The sequence below is a fragment of the Rhodotorula toruloides genome (genome assembly GCF_000320785.1).
Source record: "Rhodotorula toruloides NP11 unplaced genomic scaffold Scaffold29, whole genome shotgun sequence".
NCBI classification, from domain to species: domain Eukaryota; kingdom Fungi; phylum Basidiomycota; class Microbotryomycetes; order Sporidiobolales; family Sporidiobolaceae; genus Rhodotorula; species Rhodotorula toruloides.
The window spans coordinates 1-18443 of record NW_015622989.1 but is presented as its reverse complement, the minus strand read 5'-3'; the positions used below and the strand labels follow the sequence as shown (position 1 = coordinate 18443).

Sequence of the window (18443 nt, the reverse complement as noted above, 5' to 3'; positions counted from 1 at the left end):
CCCCCTCCTCCTCCCGCCCACCATGCTTCCCTTCGACCTGTGCACACGGCTGAGCAACGCCTCGATGGCGCGCCACCGTTGGGTCCCCATCGCGCCGACACGGCAACACCTCTCGATCCTCTCCCTCCTGCTCGCTCACGGCTTCATCTCGTCCGTCTCGTACGGCTCGACCAACACCTCGCCCGTCTCCCCGCCCGACCCTTCGTCGTACGTCTCCGCACGACCGAGCGAGAGGCGCGTCTGGGCCGAACTCAAGTACAGGAACGACCGGCCTGTCCTGCGCAAGATGAGTCTCGTCTCGATGCCGAGTCGGAAAGTCGTCCTCGACAAGGACGAGATCAGGCGTTTCGTCAAGGGCTCGCGTGTGAAGTTTGTTCGCGGATTGACGCTTGGAGAGTTGGCGGTCGTTGCGAACGAGCAGGGCATCTTTGAGGGACGGGACGCGATCAGGCAGGGACTCGGAGGAGAGGTTATCGCGCGGGTGGGCTGAGCAGCAAGGGTACACCTGGGGTTTTTGTTCGGCTGTAGCTCTCCTTCGCAACGCTCGCATGCATACTCTATTGTGTGGCATCCCGCTTGCGACTTTGCGGGTTGCCCTTGCTTGTCGAGGCGTCGAGGGTAAGGCAAGGTTGACTTCCTACGTATACGCCTGTCTTCTTCCGCTCGCGCTCGCTCTCGTTCAAAGATGAGGAGAACCATATCGCATTGCTTGTCGAGCAACTGCTCCATCACCGGTTGAAGATCAGCTCGACCTCGTCGATGGCAGGTCCCTCGTGCGGCACAGTCGGCACCGGACCCTCCTCATCGCCTTCCTGCAACGCGCTGTTGTCGGACGGTCCACAAGTGCCATCGTCGTCGCGGTCGAAGATGACGGGTCGGAGAGCGGGCGAGATGGGGCCGGTGCTCGAGCGACGGCGCGAAGGGCGAGGCGAGTTGGGGACGCGTGAAGCGACACGCTCCTCCTCGAGCGCGGAGATCGTTTCAGGTCTGCGGGAGGAACAAGCAAGTCAGTACGACAGAGGCCGCCGTGGCAGAAGAGCGCAAACTCACGAGATGTGCTCCCACTCGTGCCGCATCGCCTGCTCGTTCAGCACCTCACCGCCATCGTCCGCCAGCGTGCCCGTCGCTCCGGGCTCGTCGAGTCCGAAACGCATGAAGCCCCAACCGCCGACACTCTCCGAATCGGAGACATCGTCCCATTCGCCGTCGTAACCTTCGAGACCGAGACGCTCCCACGCTGCATCGGAGGCTCCAAGCGGATCGTTGAGCCAATCCAGCAATTCGTCGTGATCGACCTGAATCGCTGGTCCGGAGTTCGGCTGCGAGTTTGGCGCGATGGGCGTGCTCGTGCCGGGCAAACCGACACTCCCGCTGGGCGTATAAGCGGATGCTCCATTGGCGTCTTCGGCTGCGCGAGAGCCGTGAGAGGGGTCGCCACCTGCAGCAAGGAGGTCGTCCACCTCGTAACCGGACAAGTCGTCGTTCGGGTCGATCGCGCCATACGCCAGCTGAAGCGGTACCGTCGCATCGACGTCGATAGACGACAGGGCTCGTGGAGGAGGGAAGACGTCGTCGAGGGCAGACGGATCGGGAGGCGGGCCATGAGGCGAGAGAGGCGGGAGAGGAACAGAGGCAACCGGTCCCGGGTTGAAGTCGGGTGACGGGTCGTTGGCGTTCTCGGGGATGGACGACGAGCGACGGTGCAGGCCGGGAGCGTGCTTGCTGTAGTGCTTCGTGTTGAAGAACCGAACCAGCGAGCGGAGCGCTTGCTCGTGAGGCTGTGGAGTCGCGGTCAAATCAGCCTCGCCGCTTCGATCGAACAAACTCCAGACGCACCAGCGACTCTTCGACGTCCGTGTCGACGTCGATGCCGGCGAGCCACTCGTCTCGCAAGTCAGGTCGACAGTGCAGATAGATCGCGGTGATGACCTTCATGCTCGCTGCGGAAGCAGCGTATCAGCGAGGAGCGGAGCGAATCTGAGTACGAGCGCGAACGCACATTGCCGCCACTTTCGCCCACAGTAAGGCACCTGGCTCTTGATGACCTTGAGGACGTATAGCTGAAGCGTCGAATGGGCGACCTTGAGAATGCGCTTGAGGATAGCCTGCGCATAGGGAGATGAGCAAGGAAGCGGCAAGGAACGGTGGAGCGAGACGTACCGAGCTCTTGTACTGAACCATCAGCAGCACGCGGTGCGTCTTGCGCTTCGTCAACTTCTGCAAGATGTGAACGAAGTTGATCGTCGAGAAGAAATTGCGCCACGAGTAGTCGGAGATGATTTCGACGTCTTCACCTTCGGCGCCGTGAGCACTGACGGCGGGGCCATTCACATTCGAGTCGGTGGAAGATGAGGACGACGGCGAGCGAGGACGATTGCCGGGCGGTGGAAGGGACAGCATGGCGTCTTCTGGTCGCGGCGAGGCGGAAGAAGGGTTGATGTGGTCATTGCAGAACTTGAAGAAGCTGCGCAATCGGGTTGATCAGCTCATGTGGGCTTCAGCAGCGTGAGCGCGACCAGACGCACTTGCAGTCGGGCTTCTCGTGCTTGATGCGCACGAGCGTCGAGACCTCCTGCATGCCGAACATCTTGAGGATGAGGAGGAGGCAGTTCGAGTCGACGAGGAGCTGCGAGAAGTAGTGGAATTTCATGACGTCTGCGAGCAAGGAATGGGAGTTCAGCGACTAGGCTTGAGAAACTCAGGTAATTCGAACAGGACACACGAGACGCCTTGAACCACTTGAGCGTGAGGATAAGAATCGCCGAAACCGCCTTGGACGTGATCTCGCGATGCCGCAGGATGTCGATGTCTTCAAGACTGAGATCGGGTGACGGGTCTGCACGAGAAGCTCGCGTTAGCCGTCGGTGAGCGCATAGACGATAGGTATGACGTACCGCTCGAGGTAGGCTCGGGTGCATTCTGGTTCGGATTCGACAAGTTCTGGTTCGCCGTGACAGTCGCGAGGAGCAGCTTGAGGAGGACGATGACGGCGCTTTGGAGATGCGGCAGCGTCTGGCGCTACATGCGAGTGCTCGAGCGTCAGTTTGCGTCGACCCAGGAGGCAATGCGCAGACAACGCACGTAGAGGATCTCGACCCGCTCGAGCCGCTTGACATCCAGGCGGCGCTCCTCAAGCTCCTTCCGCTTCTTCTCGTCCGGCTCAATCTCGATCTCCTTCTTGATGCTCCGCGCCAGATTTCGCAAAACCGTCAGCGGGTCCATCGGGTCGTCGTCCTCGTCTTCGTCATCACTCGCGACCGCAACGTCGTCCGTGACCGGCGAGTCGATGCCGCCAGACCCATCGGAGAGCGTGCTGTGCGCCTTCGTCCGCGACTTCGACTCGGCCGACCCCGTCGCCAGCTCTTCCAGCCTTCGCCCGAGCGCCATCGCTTTGCGCCTCATCTCCCTGCCCTCCTTCGTCTCCTTGTTCTCCTGCTCCTTCGCCGCCTTCCTCCGTCTCTCCTCCTCCTTCACCACGGCCTCGCGCTCTACCTGCTCAGCGCGCGTCAAGCCCATCTCCTCACCCCTGAACTCCTCCCTCACCTTCCAGGCCTGCCACAACTCGGTACTGACCCGCAAGTTCCGGCGATACAGCTCGCCCGCCTCTTCCACCGCACGAGGAACGGCTCGACCGCGCTTGGCGTTGGCGGGAGCGAAAGGAAGGGGGAAAGGTCGAGTCTGGTCCGTCTGGAACTGCTGCTTCTTCGGTTTGCCTGGGACGGGACCGTTCGCGAGTTGGCCGTTCTGTTGGCCGTTCTGCTGCTGACCTTGTTGCTGCTGTTGCGGGGACTGCTGCTGCAGGCCGCCGAACGGACCGTTGAGCTGCGGAGGCGGACTAGGCGCCGGCGTTGGCGGCTGAACGGGCCAAGCAGCAGGTGGGGGAGGCGGGAGGTTTGACGGCAAGCTCGGGTCGTGATTGGCGTTGATGTGGTAGGAGAAAGTCGGGCGGACGGGAACGGGTGCAGCGGCGGCCGAGAGGCGGTCGAGGGTTGTCGGGTTGTTCGAGAGAGCTTGGAGAGGAGGAGGGAGAGGGAGGAGCGAGCCGGCTGGTGGAGGAGTGTAAGAGGGGTACTTGGCGAGCGTCTCGTTGCGGAAAGCGAGGAGGTCTGGCGGAGTAGCCTTCGTCCACGGTCCTGTTCGCCAAGTCGGTTGAATCAGTCGCCGCCTCTGGTCTACCAAAGCGGAACTCGACGCACGGTAGTCAGGCCTATCACCCGGCTCGTCCTTTGGCAAGCCCTCAACCTCGCGAACGAGCGTCTTCACCCGCGCGACATCCTTCAATCCGCCAAGCGTGCAGAGCATCGACTTCCACAGCAATAGGAGGAGCTGCACCGAGAGGCTCGTCAACCACTAGTCTCGAGAAATCGAGAAGAGACGTAGGACTCGCCTTCTTGACGGGGTAGCCCTTCGCGTTCTTCTCGCGAAGACCGGCGACCTGGTTGTAGAGGTAGACCGGCATCGGTGGATCGAGAGCCACTGTGTTCCGGACCAAAGGCAACCACGTCAACATGCCGCTCGCATGCGGAGAAGCACTAGAGGAAGATGCCAGACTGCGCCAACTCACTCAGCTCCTCACCCCACTTGTCGTCGCCCCTTGCGCACTCGACCATAAAGTAGAGCACCGCAAGCAAGATCGCCAATTCGGCATTGATCTCGTCCAGCCTGTCCTGCCTCTCTTTCTCCCGCCGTTCGTCCGACTCGCGCTCTTCCTGCGTTCGCGCGGGCGGACTGAGGCGGATCTTTGGCGGTCGAGGACGCGGTACCGGACGGAGTTGGACGCGATGAAGGGCGTGTGCATCGGATTCCTCGCCTTCGCCAGGTCCGCCATGTCCTTCAGCTTCTTCCTCGTCGCTCGTTCCGTCGTCGGCGCGTCCGCCGGTGGCGGCAGGTCCGCCTACACCGCCGCCGAGAACAAGGCTCGAGATGTCTTCCCATTCTCGTCCAGTTCGCTTGAGCGCCTCCCAGACTCTGCCCAGCGCGCCGGCCTCCCGCAAGACCCGGCAATTCGTCAGGACGAGGTGGAGGTGGTGTTCGGGCGACGTCGAGGTCGTGGGAGAGAAGGTGCCGTGCGCGATGTGGAGGAGATGGCGAGCGGCGGTATGGCGAGTCGTGTGCGAAGAGGAGGAGGAGAGCAGAGTGGTGAGGAGGGTCGAGATGTACGCTTGTTGAGCCGCAGGAGGAGACTTGGTGAACTCTGCAGGCGTGCAAGCGTCAGTCCAGCTTTCTGGAGAACGCATATGCGTCTGAAGGGCATCCTCAGAATCGGATAGCCGCAACGTAATGTCTGTCTCGAAAAACTGGCCAGCTCACCCTGCTCTCCCTTCCACCCTTCGTCGCTCGTCTTCCAGCTCTCCATGTGCTCCAGCACCTGCGGGATCTCGACGTAGCTGTAGAACTCTTCGAGCTCGCTGAGGAGGTCGGCGGTGTCGGGCGGTGGAGAGGGGAAAGTGTAGACGAGCTGTTTCGGGCGTGGTAGCGACGTTGGCGAGGCTGTACCAGGTCAAGCTCGTCAGCCACGAACAGCAAGCTAGCCAGCCTGAGGGCGCAAGCGACTCACCGACTCCACCGGGACCTCCGCCAGCAGGACCCGCTCCGGCCCCTCCTCCTGCGCCGTTACCGAGCTGAGGCCGTTCGAGTCCAGCCGAGACCATCGAAGCGTACGACTGCTGGCCGTGTCCAGCTGCGCCGTTCCCTTGTCCTCCAAACATGCTGTCGCCAACTGATGAAGTCGAGCCTGGGTCTGAGAGTTCCCGGACGATTCCTGGGCGGCGTCTGCGCGGCAGGGGAGTGTTGAAGCGCTCGCGTTCCTGCTCGACGGCCTGCTGGCGGTCGAGTTCGCGGAGAGAGGTTAGGCTGGCTGTTGGCGGGGAGGAAGGGGATCCGAGGGGACGAAGAGACGAAGCAGACGGAGAAGGTGGAGTCGGCTGATGGATCATACACTCGCCAAGCACTCGTCAAGCCTGTCAAGCCGCAATAAAGTCGACGCAGAGGTCGTGGCGAGAGAGAGACCAGCGAGGACGACGAGGACGAGGAGGTGCTTGCGCCGTTCTTTGGGCTGTTCGGCTTCCTGGGCGTCATCGTAGCCGTAATAAAATGCGTTTCACGCAGCCAATTCCTCAAAGGTGCTCGCTGTCGACTGGTAGACCCTCCTTCTCCTCCTCGATCCTGGTTTCGCCTCGACTGTTCGCTTGCTCCTCGCTTGACGAGGCCAGCTAGCCTCGCTATGCTTCAATTGACGTTCAGACTGCTATCTTTGCTGGTCGTCGTCTCTCCCGTCGTCCTCTCCGTCTCCCAGGATGGCACCCCCACCTTCGTCCGTGAGGAGGGACGCTGCGCGATGAGGGACTCGTGCGGGCGCAAGAGCGTCTTCTCCGGCGAGATACCGTGTCCAGACAACGGGCAAGCAGCCGCGGTACGTTCTCATTGGCCTTTACTCGACAACGCGTGCTGACCTTCTCGCGAACAGCATGACGACGACCTCGCTTACAAGGCGCTTCTGGCGGGCATCTGCGGAGACGACTTTCCGACGACGACGTGTTGTACGACGGGACAGCTCGAGACGCTGCAGGCGAACTTGGCCCAGGCAGATCCGCTCATTTCCGCGTGTGCGTTCTTTTCGACCGTTCGTGCGGACTCCAGGGCGTGCAAGGTTCTGCTCATCCAGTCGGGCGAGGACTGACCACCTTGATCACCCAGGCCCCGCCTGCCGCCTGAATTTCGGCCGATTTTTCTGCTCCTTCACCTGCTCCCCCGACCAATCCCTCTTCCTCACCGTCACCTCCACCCAGACGCTTAAGAAGGACGGCAAGGACCGAGAAGCTGTCAAGAGCGTCGAGTTTGCCGTCGCAGGAGAGTTTGGAGAGGGATTTTTTGATGCTTGCAAGGATGTCAAGTTTGGCGCGACGAACGGGTTCGCGATGGACTTGATTGGAGGTGCGCCTTCGAACTCGCTCTCGGTGCACAGTTCGAGCTGACATCGGCTTCGCAGGCGGTGCGAAGGACTGGCTGTCGTTCCTCCGCTACATGGGCCAGGAGCGCGCACTCGGCTCGCCCTTCCAGATCGACATCCCGTCTCCCGACTCCCCTCCTGCGCACAACTCCACCCTTTCGCCGCCAACACCTTTCAATGCACCTTCCGAATCCTGCTCCTCAACTTCGCTCGCCTCTCGCTGCGCCTGCCCCGACTGTCCAGCCGTCTGCGCCTCGCTTCCTCCGCTTCTCTCGCCCCACGAGAAATGGGAGCGAAGATGCCGCGTCGGCAAGATGGACTGCTTCCCCTTCGCCTTGCTCATTGTCTACGCGGTCGCGGTGCTTGCGGTCGTCTTCGGCGGAGCCGCGAGGGAGGTCCGACGCAGGATGGGCTCGAAGGGTGGAGCGATCAGGCTTGGAGACGAGGAGAGCGATGAAGGAACTGGCGAGACGGAGTCGCTCTTGACTCGCCTGGTCCGTCGCCTCGACCCCTCACACCTCTTTGCGCCCGCCTCGATCGGCCGGCCGAGACGCTCAACCTTGAACGGCTCCGACACAGACTATTCGGCATCGCCCTTGCCCCTCGACTCTGCGCCGAGGAACGATGACCTCCTCTCTGAAGCCGAGTACGACCCTTCGCCAGCTCCTCTCGCGTCGAGCTCCCCTCCCCTCTCGCGTTCGACGCCTCGTACAGGCGACTCGTCTGCCGGCTCGAGTAGCACTCGCGCACGAGGCGGAACAGTCGGGAGCGGGTCATCTCGCTCCTTGCGCCGTCCCGACGAGTCCTCCCGCTCGCAATCGCAGCGACTCTCTTCGCGCGGCGCCTCGCTCCTCGACCCGGCAGCCGATTCATCGGCCCTCCTCCAGCCCCGCTCGTACCCGCTCAACACCTTCCTGTCTCGCGCCTTCTACCGCCTCGGGTTCTTCTGCTCGATACACCCTTTCCTCGTCCTCGCGATTGGCCTGGCGATTTGCGGCTTAGCGAACGCAGGATGGGCAAGATTCGAGATCGAGAAGGACCCGGTCGAGTTGTGGGTCCCGAAGGGGAGCGAGGTCAGGCGGGAGAAGGAGACGTTCGAGAAGGCGTTCGGGCCGTTTTACCGGACGGAACAGATCTTCTTCTCGGTTGCGCCGCCCGTCAGGCTGAGGCTGGTCGACGGAAGGGAGGAAGAGGAGGAGCAGGATTGGACACCGATCGACCAGCCAGTTCTTTCGTGGCCGGTCCTCCAATACATCCTGGACGTCGAGCATCAGATTCGCACGCTCGCCTCTTCATCATCGGGCCTCACCCTGAAGGACGTGTGCTTTGCGCCGACAACAGCGGCGGAAGACGGCAAGACCGCCTTATCCGTCGACGAGTGCGTCGTCCAGTCGCCGCTGGGGTACTTTCAAAATTCGCTCGAGGGCATTACGGAAGACTCGTGGGCTTCTCAGCTCGATTCTTGCACCTCGAGTCCGGCTTCCTGCCTTCCTCCCTTCGGCCAGCCGCTCAACCCGAAGCTCGTCCTCGGCGGCGTGCCCGAAGGAGCAGCCACCCACGACGCGAGGGCGGTGATCATCACCTATGTCGTGCGCAACTCGCTCGACCCGGTCGAAGTCGCTCGTGCGGAGGAATGGGAGACCGCGCTGCGAGACTACCTTCGCCAGCTTGCGGACCCGCAAGGCGAAGCTCGTCGCGACTATGGACTCAAGGTTTCGTGGAGCGTCGGCACGAGCCTCGAGGAAGAGCTGAACGCCGCAACGAACACGGACGTCCCGATCGTCGTGGCTTCCTACCTCTTGATGTTCGCCTACGTTTCGCTCGGCGGCAGCGCAACCGGTCTCGTCAAAGTCTTAGGCCGAATCGCCGTTCTCATCAGCGCGGCTCTCATGCGCCTCGCCAGATGGATGGCGAAGAGGGCGAAGGCGCTGAGCAGGCGTGGAGGCGTCAAGCTGGGCGAGGACGATGCAGAGGAGGATGCAGGCAGGCCGGGAAGGTTCAGGACGGCGAGCGCAGCGATGTCGGATGGCTTCCGCACGACGACTCGTCCAACGAAGGACAGCCTCGTCGCCTACTTCAAGAAGCAAGTCCTCGTGGATTCGAAGTTCCTGCTCGGTGCGTCACGTCTGCTCTCGTTCGCAGGCTTGCACAGCTGACCCTACCGCTCCCGCAGGTCTCTGGGGCATCCTCATCGTCCTGCTGAGCGTGTCGACTTCGGTCGCCTTATGCTCCGCCGGCGGTGTCAAGACAACGCTCATCATCGCCGAGGTCATCCCCTTCCTCATCCTCGCAATTGGGTGCGTTCGCCTGAGAGCGTTCTCCCGCGCGACTCTGACGCTTCTCGGCTCTCCATAGCGTCGACAACGTCTTCCTCCTCAGCCACGAGCTGGACCAGCAGAACGTCCGGTCCTACCGCGAGAACTCCCTTCTCATGCCGGGCGAAGAGTACGAAGATGAAGTCGTCGCCGAGCCGTCCCTGCCTGTGGAAGAGCGAGTAGCACGCGCTTTGGGTCGGATGGGACCGAGCATCCTCCTCAGCGCTAGCTGCCAGACGCTCGCCTTCAGCCTGGGGGCGCTCGTCGGCAGTGCGTAGTCAGGTTCAGTCGCAAGTTCGATGCTGGTGGACTGAACTTATCCCGCACGCAGTGCCGGCCGTCCGAAACTTCGCCATCTATGCTGCGGTGGCAGTCCTCCTCAATGCACTCCTCCAAATCACCGTCTTTGTCGCCGCCATGACTATCGACCTGCGACGCGTCGAGTCGAACAGGATTGACTGGTACATTGACCGCTCATCTCGCCTTGTCGCTTGACTGACCCGCCTGGCTTTGGCAGCTTCCCTTGCATCAAGGTCTCGAGCATCTCCGCGACAGAACACAGCGCTCACCCCACCGAGAGCCTCCTCGCCCGCTTCGTCCGCACCGTCTACACGCCGACTCTGCTTCGCCGACCCGTCAAGTACCTCGTCCTGCTGCTCTTCTCGGGCTTATTCGTCCTCTCGTGGATTGGAGCGCGACACATCGACCTCGGCCTCGGTGGGTAGCGTTAACCTCAATTCGCCTCAAGCTACTGACCACTATCTTGCTGTACAGACCAACGCCTCGCTCTCCCGGGGTCTTCGTACCTCGTCGACTATTTCAATGTGGTTGACGAATACCTCGACGTTGGACCGCCGGTCTACTTCGTCGTTGAGAACCTCAACGTCAGCGCTCTGCCGAATGTCCGCCACCTTTGCGGACGGTTCTCGACCTGCGACCAGTTCTCGCTCGCCAACTCTCTCGAGGCGGAGAGGAAGCGTCCCGAGGTGTCTTACCTGGCCGAGCCTCCGTGAGTACGCGCGCTTGCCTCCCTTGACAAGGTTGGACTTAGCGCCTTCCGCTCGCAGTGCCGTATGGGTCGACGACTTCGTCCAGTGGCTGAACCCGCTGCTCGAAGACTGTTGCCGGGTGAAGCGACGCAACCCGAACGAGTTCTGCGGGCCAAACGACTCGGAGTCGCTCTGCAAGCCATGCTTCGAGGACCGCGAGCCGCCTTGGACCACGACGCGTACGCTTCGCCTCTTTCGCCTCGCGCAGTGCGCATGCTCACGTCCGCCTTTGATGCAGTCGAAGGTCTGCCCGAAGACGGCGAGTTCATGCGCTACGTCGAGCATTGGCTCGAGTCGCCGACCGACGAAGCCTGTCCCTTGGGCGGCAAAGCGGGCTATTCTTCCGCGCTCGCCATCTCCGAAGACGGCGAGAACGTCGATCTCTCCCACTTTCGCACCTATCACACGTCTCTCAAGACGCAGGACGACTTCATCAACGCCCTCGCCGCCGCTCGTCGCATCGCCGCCGACCTCGCCAAGCGGACCGGCGCGCGAGTCTTCCCCTATAGCCTTTTCTACGTCTTCTTTTCGTCTTACGACACCATCCGTTCGACTTCGCGGATGGTCCTCTTCATCGCTCTCGCCGCCGTCTTCGTCGTCACCGCCGCGCTCCTCGGCTCGCTTCGCACGGCGACGGTCCTCATCTGCACGGTCTTCCTCTCTCTTTTCACCGTCCTCGGCGCGATGGGCGTATGGGGAGTGTCCCTGAACCCACTGTCGCTCGTCAACCTGGTCATAGCCATCGGCATTGCGGTCGAGTTCTGTGCGCACATCGCCCGTGCGTTCGTCGGAGCGCTAGGCGGCGGTCTACCGCGAAGCCACCCGCAGGCGCAGGGCGACCGGGACGAACGGGCTCGGACCGCGCTCGAGGATGTCGGCGCATCCGTGATCAGCGGGATTGGCGCGACGAAGTTGATCGGCATCTCGGTCCTCTGGCTGACGCGATCCGCCTTACTCAAGGTGCGTGCAGCGGCGAGCATCCCCTATCACTTCTGTAGCTAACGACCTGCGCCGCAGACCTACTACGCGCGAATCTGGCTCGCCCTCATCGTCTCGAGCGCGATTCACGGCCTCGTCTTTTTGCCCGTTGCGCTTAGCCTGTGGGGCTCGCAAGGTGCGTCGAACTGCGTCGGAACATGCTTGAGAGCTCCAAGCTCACGTTGTCGTCTGACAGGCTACGCCCTCACCGCCGAAGAAGGAGACGGCGCCTGGATCGCTACGTCCGTCGAAAGCCGCTATCAAGACCGTCCTTTCGGTGCGTTGCGCTCGCATCCGTATGAGCTGGAGGGCAGTCAAGCTGACAGCTTTGCGTCGCAGTCGACGACGATGCGAGCAGCGGCGAGAGCGAGTATTAGAGCGAGATTAGGCCTTCGCCGACCTCCTGTGCATGTTGTACGAGAACCGCAAGCAATGGCATTTCACATGCAGCCCCTCACTTCGCGTTGGCGTTGGGGAACAAGAGCTCTGGCGCATACGACTTGCGCGCCACCTTGATGTTCCTCTTCGCAGCCGCTTCTTGGGCCTGCTTCGCCTTCTTCTCCGCCGCCTCTTTCGCCGCTGCCGCCTCCTTGATGTTGCGGGCCTTGGTGGCGGCATCGCGCTCCCTTTTGGCGATCGCGTCGAGTCGCTTGAGCTCCGAGGCAGGGACAATGATGCGTCCGCCGGGCTGCTGAACCTCCCACCCTGGGAAGAACTTCGACGTAATCTTCTTGTTGCCGATCTTCGACTTTTCGAAGGCCGTGCAGGAGAGCTGAAGACGTGCGAACTGCGTCAGCTTCAAGGATCTGCTGCGCAGGGCGTACAAGTGCGGCTCACCCAGGTCCAGAGGAGCTGCGTGTCGATGCCGACCTTGTCCTCGCGGGAGAGCGATCGCTCCTTCGTCTGCTTCTTGGCGAGCGCGTCGACTGCACAAGATCCGGACGTCAACACCGAGAGTGGAGGATGGAGGAAGGAATGGTTCGAAGCGCACCTTCGCGAGCATGCGGCACACTTGCGCCAGCAAGGAACGAGATCGAGAGGTTCATGTGGTCGATCCAGCTGCTGACTTGGTACGGGCACCTGCAGGACGGCCACCGTCAGCTCCAAGCGAGCACGCAGAGAGCAAGGAGACGAACCCAGCGGGAATGAGGATGAAGTCGCCCTCGTACTGGTACAGCGGATAAGGCTTGATGCCGTACTTCGTCCACAAAGCGGCCCGCATCCTCTTCGTGAGGTACAGCTGAGGGTTGATGAGCGGGTCGTCGCGAGTCTGCTTGAGCTTCTCGATAGGAATGCTCGGGTTCTGGTCGTGGATGAGGTCCCAGCAGTAGTCGCGCAGCTGTTTCCGACATAGCGGGGTAAGCGAGGTCATCGAAACGCCTTAGAGCAAGCATGCTAACCTTGGGAACATCCTCGGGTCGCCATACGTCGTACCGAATGCGGAGCATCTTGCCCGACTCGGGGTCGCAGCCGCCCCAGAACATGAAGTGCCCCTCATCGACGTTCGACACTGTGGACGACGAGCATGAGCTTGTGACTGAGTTCGAAGCCTGAATGCGCTCACGATGCAAGCGGGTCGTCGCCGTAGCAGCGTTCGTGTCCCACGACGCCGTCAGCTTGATGTTGATATCCGGCTGAGAGGCGTTGGTCGGTGCGTGAGCGAGGCAGTTGAGGACGCCGTCGGGATGCATGACGTTCGAGACCGGAAGTACGGCGAGGAACTGTCCGTGGAGAAGCAGGCGTTAGTGTCCATTCGCTCGAATCCTTCGACTACTACACACAGCGTCACGAAGCTCCTTGAAGTCCGTCTGCCACTGACGCTCGTTCGGAAAGTCCTGTTAGAGAAGCCGGTCAGCTCGAGTCGCAAAGTTGAACGAGAACGAGGCGGACCTTGGTGCGGAAGGTCGGCTTGTAGTCCGACTTGTCGTCCGCCCGCGTGTAGCCGTCTGTTCGGTACTGGCCAAAGAACGAGCCGACGGTCGATTCGGAGACCTTGGTCCAGTCGGTGTTGTCGATGAGCTCGACCTTGAGATCGCCAAAGTTCTCCTTGAAGTACTGCGGCGTCCACTTGGCGAGGTCGCCGAACTGGCACCGACGGAGGAGGATGGGGAAGCGGTTGCGCCAGAGCTCGTAGAACATCGAGTCCTCGAGCTGCTTGAGCCAAATGATGTAGCAGTTGTGCGTGTTGGCGTCGTAGTCCTTCAAGTTGGACGGGAAGGAGAACTTGTTCTTGAGGTACTTGCCGACATCGGTGCCGGGCGGCTTGATGTGGTTCTTCGACGCCCACAGCTGCACCTCCTTGTACAGCGGTTGGAGCTCGGCGGCGTCGTAGCGGACGAACGAGCGGAAGCACGAGACGTCGTGGTCCTCGGCGGCCGTCGCGTCCTTGCCGCGCTTCTTGGCGACGCACTTCTTGCGCCGCTGAATGTCGACCTGCGACGTGACGTAGCTCGGGTCGGTCTCGATGCGCTGGAGGGCGTCCATGCAGTCGAGGCAGACCATGCGACCGCAGATGTGGCAGATGTACGATCCGCTGAGGCAGATTGACTGGCAGGTATTGCAGACGTCGGGCACGCCGAGGTCGAGACGTCGTCGCATCGGCGCAGGGTTGGTAAGCTTGGCGAGGTCGACTTCGCGCTTGAGCGTCTTGGCGAGATCCGGCGCGATCCAGGTTTTGAGGAGCGAGACAAAGTTCTTGTCCATCGGCGCCGTGTACGCCGGCTTGTACACGGGCTCGTCGTGCGGCTCGTTGCTCGAAGCGAAGTCTGATGCGACGATGCGGCCGCGCGCATCGAGTCCGAACCAACGACGTCCCTGGAACGAGCAGCCATGACCAGGACCGCGGGCGATGCACTGCCAGCAGCGGATCTGGCCCTCGAGGCGCTTCGCCAGACACGTCGACGACTGCAACTCGAGAGTGACCGCAGAGCCAAAGCTGCCATCGCTCGGAGCAGGCGTGGTTGACCCGCTCACGGTGGCAGAGGACTCGCGCGCCTTCTTCTTGGCGGGCTGAGCCCCGTCGTCCTCGATAGCGCGAGTACGCTTCGCCGTCGGAACATCTCGTACGCGCGGCGGTGCGTCCTGCGGCATCGGGGCGAAGAACTGGGCGTCTTCGTCGCTGTCATACGTTGGGCCGTCATACGTTGCGCCGCCTTCTCCCGATCCCGATCGCGACTTCGCCGGCGAACGAGGCTGGGCGCGACCGGCGGACGGAACCGGCCTCTTCGGAAGCGGCTGAGTCGTCTCTGGCAGATCGTCGAATTCTACGTCGCGCGGGAGGTAGTGAGGCGGGAGTTCGAGAAGATCGACAAAGGCGGGATGTGGTTTCATGTAGGCGGGCAGCGCGTTCTGCAAGTCGTCGGGGAGGAGAGCTATAAGGGGAGCAACGAGTCAGGACGGTCAACAATGACCTCGCATCTTCGGGCGGCGACTCACAGAGAGCCAGCTGCTTGTTGAAGCGAGACTGGATGACCTTGACGGCCTTCGGGGCGACCTCGACGACCTGCACCGAGCCGTCGCTCGCATCGCCATTCTCGCCGACGTCCTGGTCGGCCTCGGCACCGCCAGCACCAGCCTGATCGGAAGCAGGCGACCCAGATGCGGGCTGGACGGTGCGGAGGGCAGATTTGGGCGGTCGACCGCGCCGCGGTCCAGGACCATCGGCAACAACCTTGGCCGTCTTCGCTTTGCCCTTGCCCTTCCCCTTGCTCGAAGGCGGAGGAGTCGCCGTCGCCGCCCTCGCGCCGTTGATCTCGGCGAGCTTCGTGCGAACGCGAGCTTGACGAGCATCTTCGCGCTTCTTGCTTGCCTCCATCTCGGCAGCCGTAGCGAAGTAGCCCGCCTCGGTGTCGGGGACGAGGTACGCTTCGGGGTCGTCGCCACGCTTGCTGCGGACCCATGACTCCTCCAGCTTCTCGGGCGGAAAGTTGAGGAAGTGGAAAGGGTTTGTCGATGTTGAGGCGACGGGAACGAGGGCGGTGTTGGCGAAGGTGTAGGCGGACATAGGGTGGGCGAGCTCGATGGCTGCAGCAGGCTTCTGGGCCGGCGCAGTACTCGAGGTAGCTACCGCGGCGGCGTTCGCGGAGTCAGAAGCAGCGTCTGAGGCGGCAGGCGAAGCTTGGCGTAGTTTGGGCGATGCGAAGGGCGTTTCGGATTCGGAGCTGCCGCCTGCAGAGGCGAGAGCGTCGGCCGTTCCCGCAACCTCCTCCTTTGCCGCGGCGACCGGTTCCCCAGAATCTTCTTTCATCGGAGTGATCTCAGCGAGCGTCGGCTCGTCCGGGTTGAGCGGTCCCTCGCCGCCCTTCTCCTCGGCAAGTCCCTCCGTCGAGCGCAAGTCATCGCCGCGTTCGACGCCCTCCATCTCCGCCGCCGTAAAGTCCTGCAACTCTTCCTTCGCCGTGGCTTCCCTAAGTTCCCCGCCGCCCGCGACACCGTCAATTGACATCGCCTCGTCCTGCGCCGAATCAGCCTGGGGCGGGGCGAACGAAGGGGCGGCGGCTGCCTCGGGAAGCGTGGCCGGCTGCGCGGGAGCTTGCGCAAGGGCGTCTGAGGCTGGCGAGTGGCCTTGCAAGGTGAACTTGACCGTTGCGGCGGGAGATGGTGCCGAGTCGACGGGTCCGAGCGAAGTCGAGTCGGGTGCGGTGGCAGCGGCTGTCGCGCGCAACGCGGTCAGTCCCTGCGGGTTAGAGTGCATACAGGGACTCGAATGCTGCAACTCACGCTGCTCGGGATGCTGTGTAGCGGGCGCTGCGGAGAGAGGCGACCCCGACTCCATCGCTGCGAGCGGCGGAAGACGACGGGCGTTGACGGGACTGCGTGCGCCTCTCTGTAGCCTGCAATGCGAGCACTCTGACGCTGGCGAGAGCGTAGCAGGCGAGAACGAGTGTGCGTTGCGAGAGCAAGCAGGCGACGGTCAGTCTCCTCGCCAATGCGTGGGCCATCAAGTTGCGTATCCCGCTTCTAGACACGCAATGCTGCTATACACAGTCTCAAATGCAGCTACAATGTACAGGAAGCGCCGAAGCAAAGAACGAAGTCAGCCTGGACGACCGTCAACCTCGAAGTCGACTCCGGCGCGAGCGAGCCACTCCGTTTCCGCGAAACGATGGACGCATTGACGGCTGCATCGTGCGAGGAATGAGCAGGCGAGAACTGCGACAGGCGAGGGGGAAGCGCAGCGCACCTCGGATCTCCTCCTCGTAAGTCTCGCCTCCCGGACCGACAAACTCGTATGTCTCGCTCATCTCGCCCCAGCCCGTCGATCGTCTCCCTTTCCGTCCAGTGATTTCGGCCTCTCCTCGCTGGTTGGATCTCGTGAGACTCGCTCGTCCCGCAACCCCTCCCAGGGCCTCGGGAAGCATTCTCGCGCGATCGTAACCGTAGTTGTCGACCCGCGCGGCGAAGCGGTGGTCCGACTCAAAGAGAGTGTAGTTGGTGTTCAAGTCGAGAGGAAAGGAGTAGACGTCGCGGTAGGTGTAGCGGTGCAGGGAGAGGTCCTCCGAGGTTTGCGCGACTTGGATGTCTTGCACGATGTGCTGGCGGAGCATGTGAGGATCAGCCTAAAGTCTGACGCAAAGACGGAGTGGAGCGCACCTGGAACGTCCCGTTGTCGGCGTAGTACTGCTCATTTGCGAAACTCGCGACTGTCGACGCCCTCACCAACCTGCTCCCCGACCCCGTCACGACCCTCGAAACGACCTTGACCTCCCTCGCAGCCTTGACGACAGTCTTGAGAGTCGAGTTGTCGCTCGAGGGAAAGATGCCGGAGAAGATGAGCGGTGAAGGCGGGATTTGATGCTGAAGGAGACGGCCGGTTGTGCGGACGGGCGGGTCGGTTTTGTCGAGGTCGACGTGTAAGGCGCCGGTGATGAACCTGCGAGAGAACGTCAGCAGATGCTTGAGCGAACAGTAAAGGGGACTCGCCAGTTGTCAGTGACGCTGCCATCCTTGCCTTGTCCAAGAACCGAGAACTCGAAGCGATGTTTCTGCCCGTCGCACAGCCTGCGCAGCTATCGTCAGCTCCAGCGCCAGCGCACCAAGAGCGAGAGCATGAACGCACAGAGGCAGGTACGGCGTCATGTCGACGAAAAAAGACGGGACGTCGAATGCTCGAAGCGAGGCCAGCGGGCGCCAGAGTAGCGGGTTCGCACCGCCGGTGTAGATGACCGGAAAAGGGTATACGATGCCAGCTGAAGGCGCTACACGTGAGCAAAGGGCGAGAGGAAGGGAGTGAAGCGACGCACCGAGCAAATCGTCTATCCGGAGTTGAACTTCGCGATACGGACCCTTGCCGATCAAGCCGGCGTCTGGTAGGTACTTACTTCCCTGAGCGATCAGGTTGGTGTAGTAGAACTCCTGTATCGCTGGAAGTCGTCAGCGTGGAACTGCGCCAGGAGGGCGAACTTCGCAGACGCACTTCTTCCGCTGCGCCTGTCGCAATCACCTCCAGCCACGCTTCTGCCGCGTTGACGGGTATCTCGACTTCTACGTTCGCATCTCCAGGGTAGACCAGCATTTGCGAGCCAGTTTTGCTGCGAGTCGTGAGGGGAAGGATGAGGTCTGCCGAGCGAGGTCGAGGAGAGTCGGTTGTTGGTGCGTAGAACGTGACGGAGAGCGTGGTTGAGAATATGCCGGTGTAGTGCTCGTTGACGATATTGTTGAGCTCGAACATGAGCCGGCCAGCTGCGATAGAAACGATGTCAGTCTTGCGAAACCCTCGGAAGGGTCAGATAACGCACGTTTGGCGAACAGCGGTGCGAAGCGAGTGACGTCCTTCTCATGCGTCCAGATGATGCCGTTCTTGGTCGGTTCCGCCGTGCTCGTACGCCAGACTGGCGAGGGGAAAGGTGAGCAACTCCCGAGCAAGAGAAACTAAGGCTCACTCACTCTCGCCATGCTCGAGGCTCAAGGATGCAAGTCGGTCAAACTGAGTGCCATTCGAGGTGACTGTAAGGTTCAGGACGATGCTGGCTGCGTCTGCCGACAGGAAGCCGCATTCTTTCGAGCTCGGCGGGATGTAGTCGACGATGGCAGGTTGATCTGCAGCTCACAGAAGTTCAGTGCCCTTCACAGGGAGTAGCTGGGCAAGCAAGACCCACAGTACGAGTTGGCAAAGTCGTGTTTGAGGAGCGCCGTGACACCAGGATTGACACA

At 61.9% G+C, this 18443-nt stretch overlaps 5 protein-coding genes across 5 annotated transcripts; 2 read left to right on the top strand and 3 right to left on the bottom strand.

Moving 5' to 3' along the window:
• Window positions 1–22: 22 nt before the first annotated feature.
• Window positions 23–490, top strand: RHTO_04480 (mitochondrial small subunit ribosomal protein S8; the record flags this gene model as incomplete). Its single annotated transcript, XM_016418146.1, has 1 exon — window positions 23–490. The coding sequence occupies one exon, from the start codon at window positions 23–25 to the stop codon at window positions 488–490; it is 468 nt and encodes a 155-aa protein (XP_016270407.1).
• A 238-nt stretch (window positions 491–728) lies between these two features.
• On the bottom strand, window positions 729–5936 carry RHTO_04479 (pheromone-dependent cell cycle arrest protein Far11; the record flags this gene model as incomplete). The annotated part of the gene is made up of 14 exons (XM_016418145.1): window positions 729–987; window positions 1051–1778; window positions 1837–1940; window positions 2000–2105; window positions 2161–2464; window positions 2526–2655; window positions 2723–2836; window positions 2895–3018; window positions 3082–4133; window positions 4197–4326; window positions 4388–4476; window positions 4565–5194; window positions 5311–5490; window positions 5558–5936. 14 exons carry the CDS (start codon window positions 5934–5936, stop codon window positions 729–731), a joined length of 4329 nt encoding a protein of 1442 aa, XP_016270406.1.
• Window positions 5937–6223: 287 nt separating this feature from the next.
• Window positions 6224–11668, top strand: RHTO_04478 (vacuolar membrane protein; the record flags this gene model as incomplete). The annotated part of the gene is made up of 14 exons (XM_016418144.1): window positions 6224–6412; window positions 6467–6605; window positions 6697–6933; window positions 6989–9064; window positions 9123–9246; window positions 9305–9534; window positions 9596–9725; window positions 9782–9981; window positions 10039–10273; window positions 10332–10492; window positions 10552–11273; window positions 11331–11427; window positions 11488–11568; window positions 11631–11668. 14 exons carry the CDS (start codon window positions 6224–6226, stop codon window positions 11666–11668), a joined length of 4659 nt encoding a protein of 1552 aa, XP_016270405.1.
• A 77-nt stretch (window positions 11669–11745) lies between these two features.
• RHTO_04477 (jumonji domain containing protein) lies at window positions 11746–16065 on the bottom strand (the record flags this gene model as incomplete). The annotated part of the gene is made up of 10 exons (XM_016418143.1): window positions 11746–12063; window positions 12129–12217; window positions 12283–12371; window positions 12428–12630; window positions 12692–12801; window positions 12856–13012; window positions 13073–13126; window positions 13182–14662; window positions 14727–15941; window positions 16011–16065. The coding sequence occupies 10 exons, from the start codon at window positions 16063–16065 to the stop codon at window positions 11746–11748; spliced, it is 3771 nt and encodes a 1256-aa protein (XP_016270404.1).
• Window positions 16066–16289: 224 nt separating this feature from the next.
• Window positions 16290–17961, bottom strand: RHTO_04476 (peptide-N4-(N-acetyl-beta-glucosaminyl)asparagine amidase A; the record flags this gene model as incomplete). The annotated part of the gene is made up of 7 exons (XM_016418142.1): window positions 16290–16411; window positions 16474–16825; window positions 16884–17163; window positions 17214–17291; window positions 17350–17479; window positions 17534–17645; window positions 17707–17961. The coding sequence occupies 7 exons, from the start codon at window positions 17959–17961 to the stop codon at window positions 16290–16292; spliced, it is 1329 nt and encodes a 442-aa protein (XP_016270403.1).
• Window positions 17962–18443: the final 482 nt, after the last annotated feature.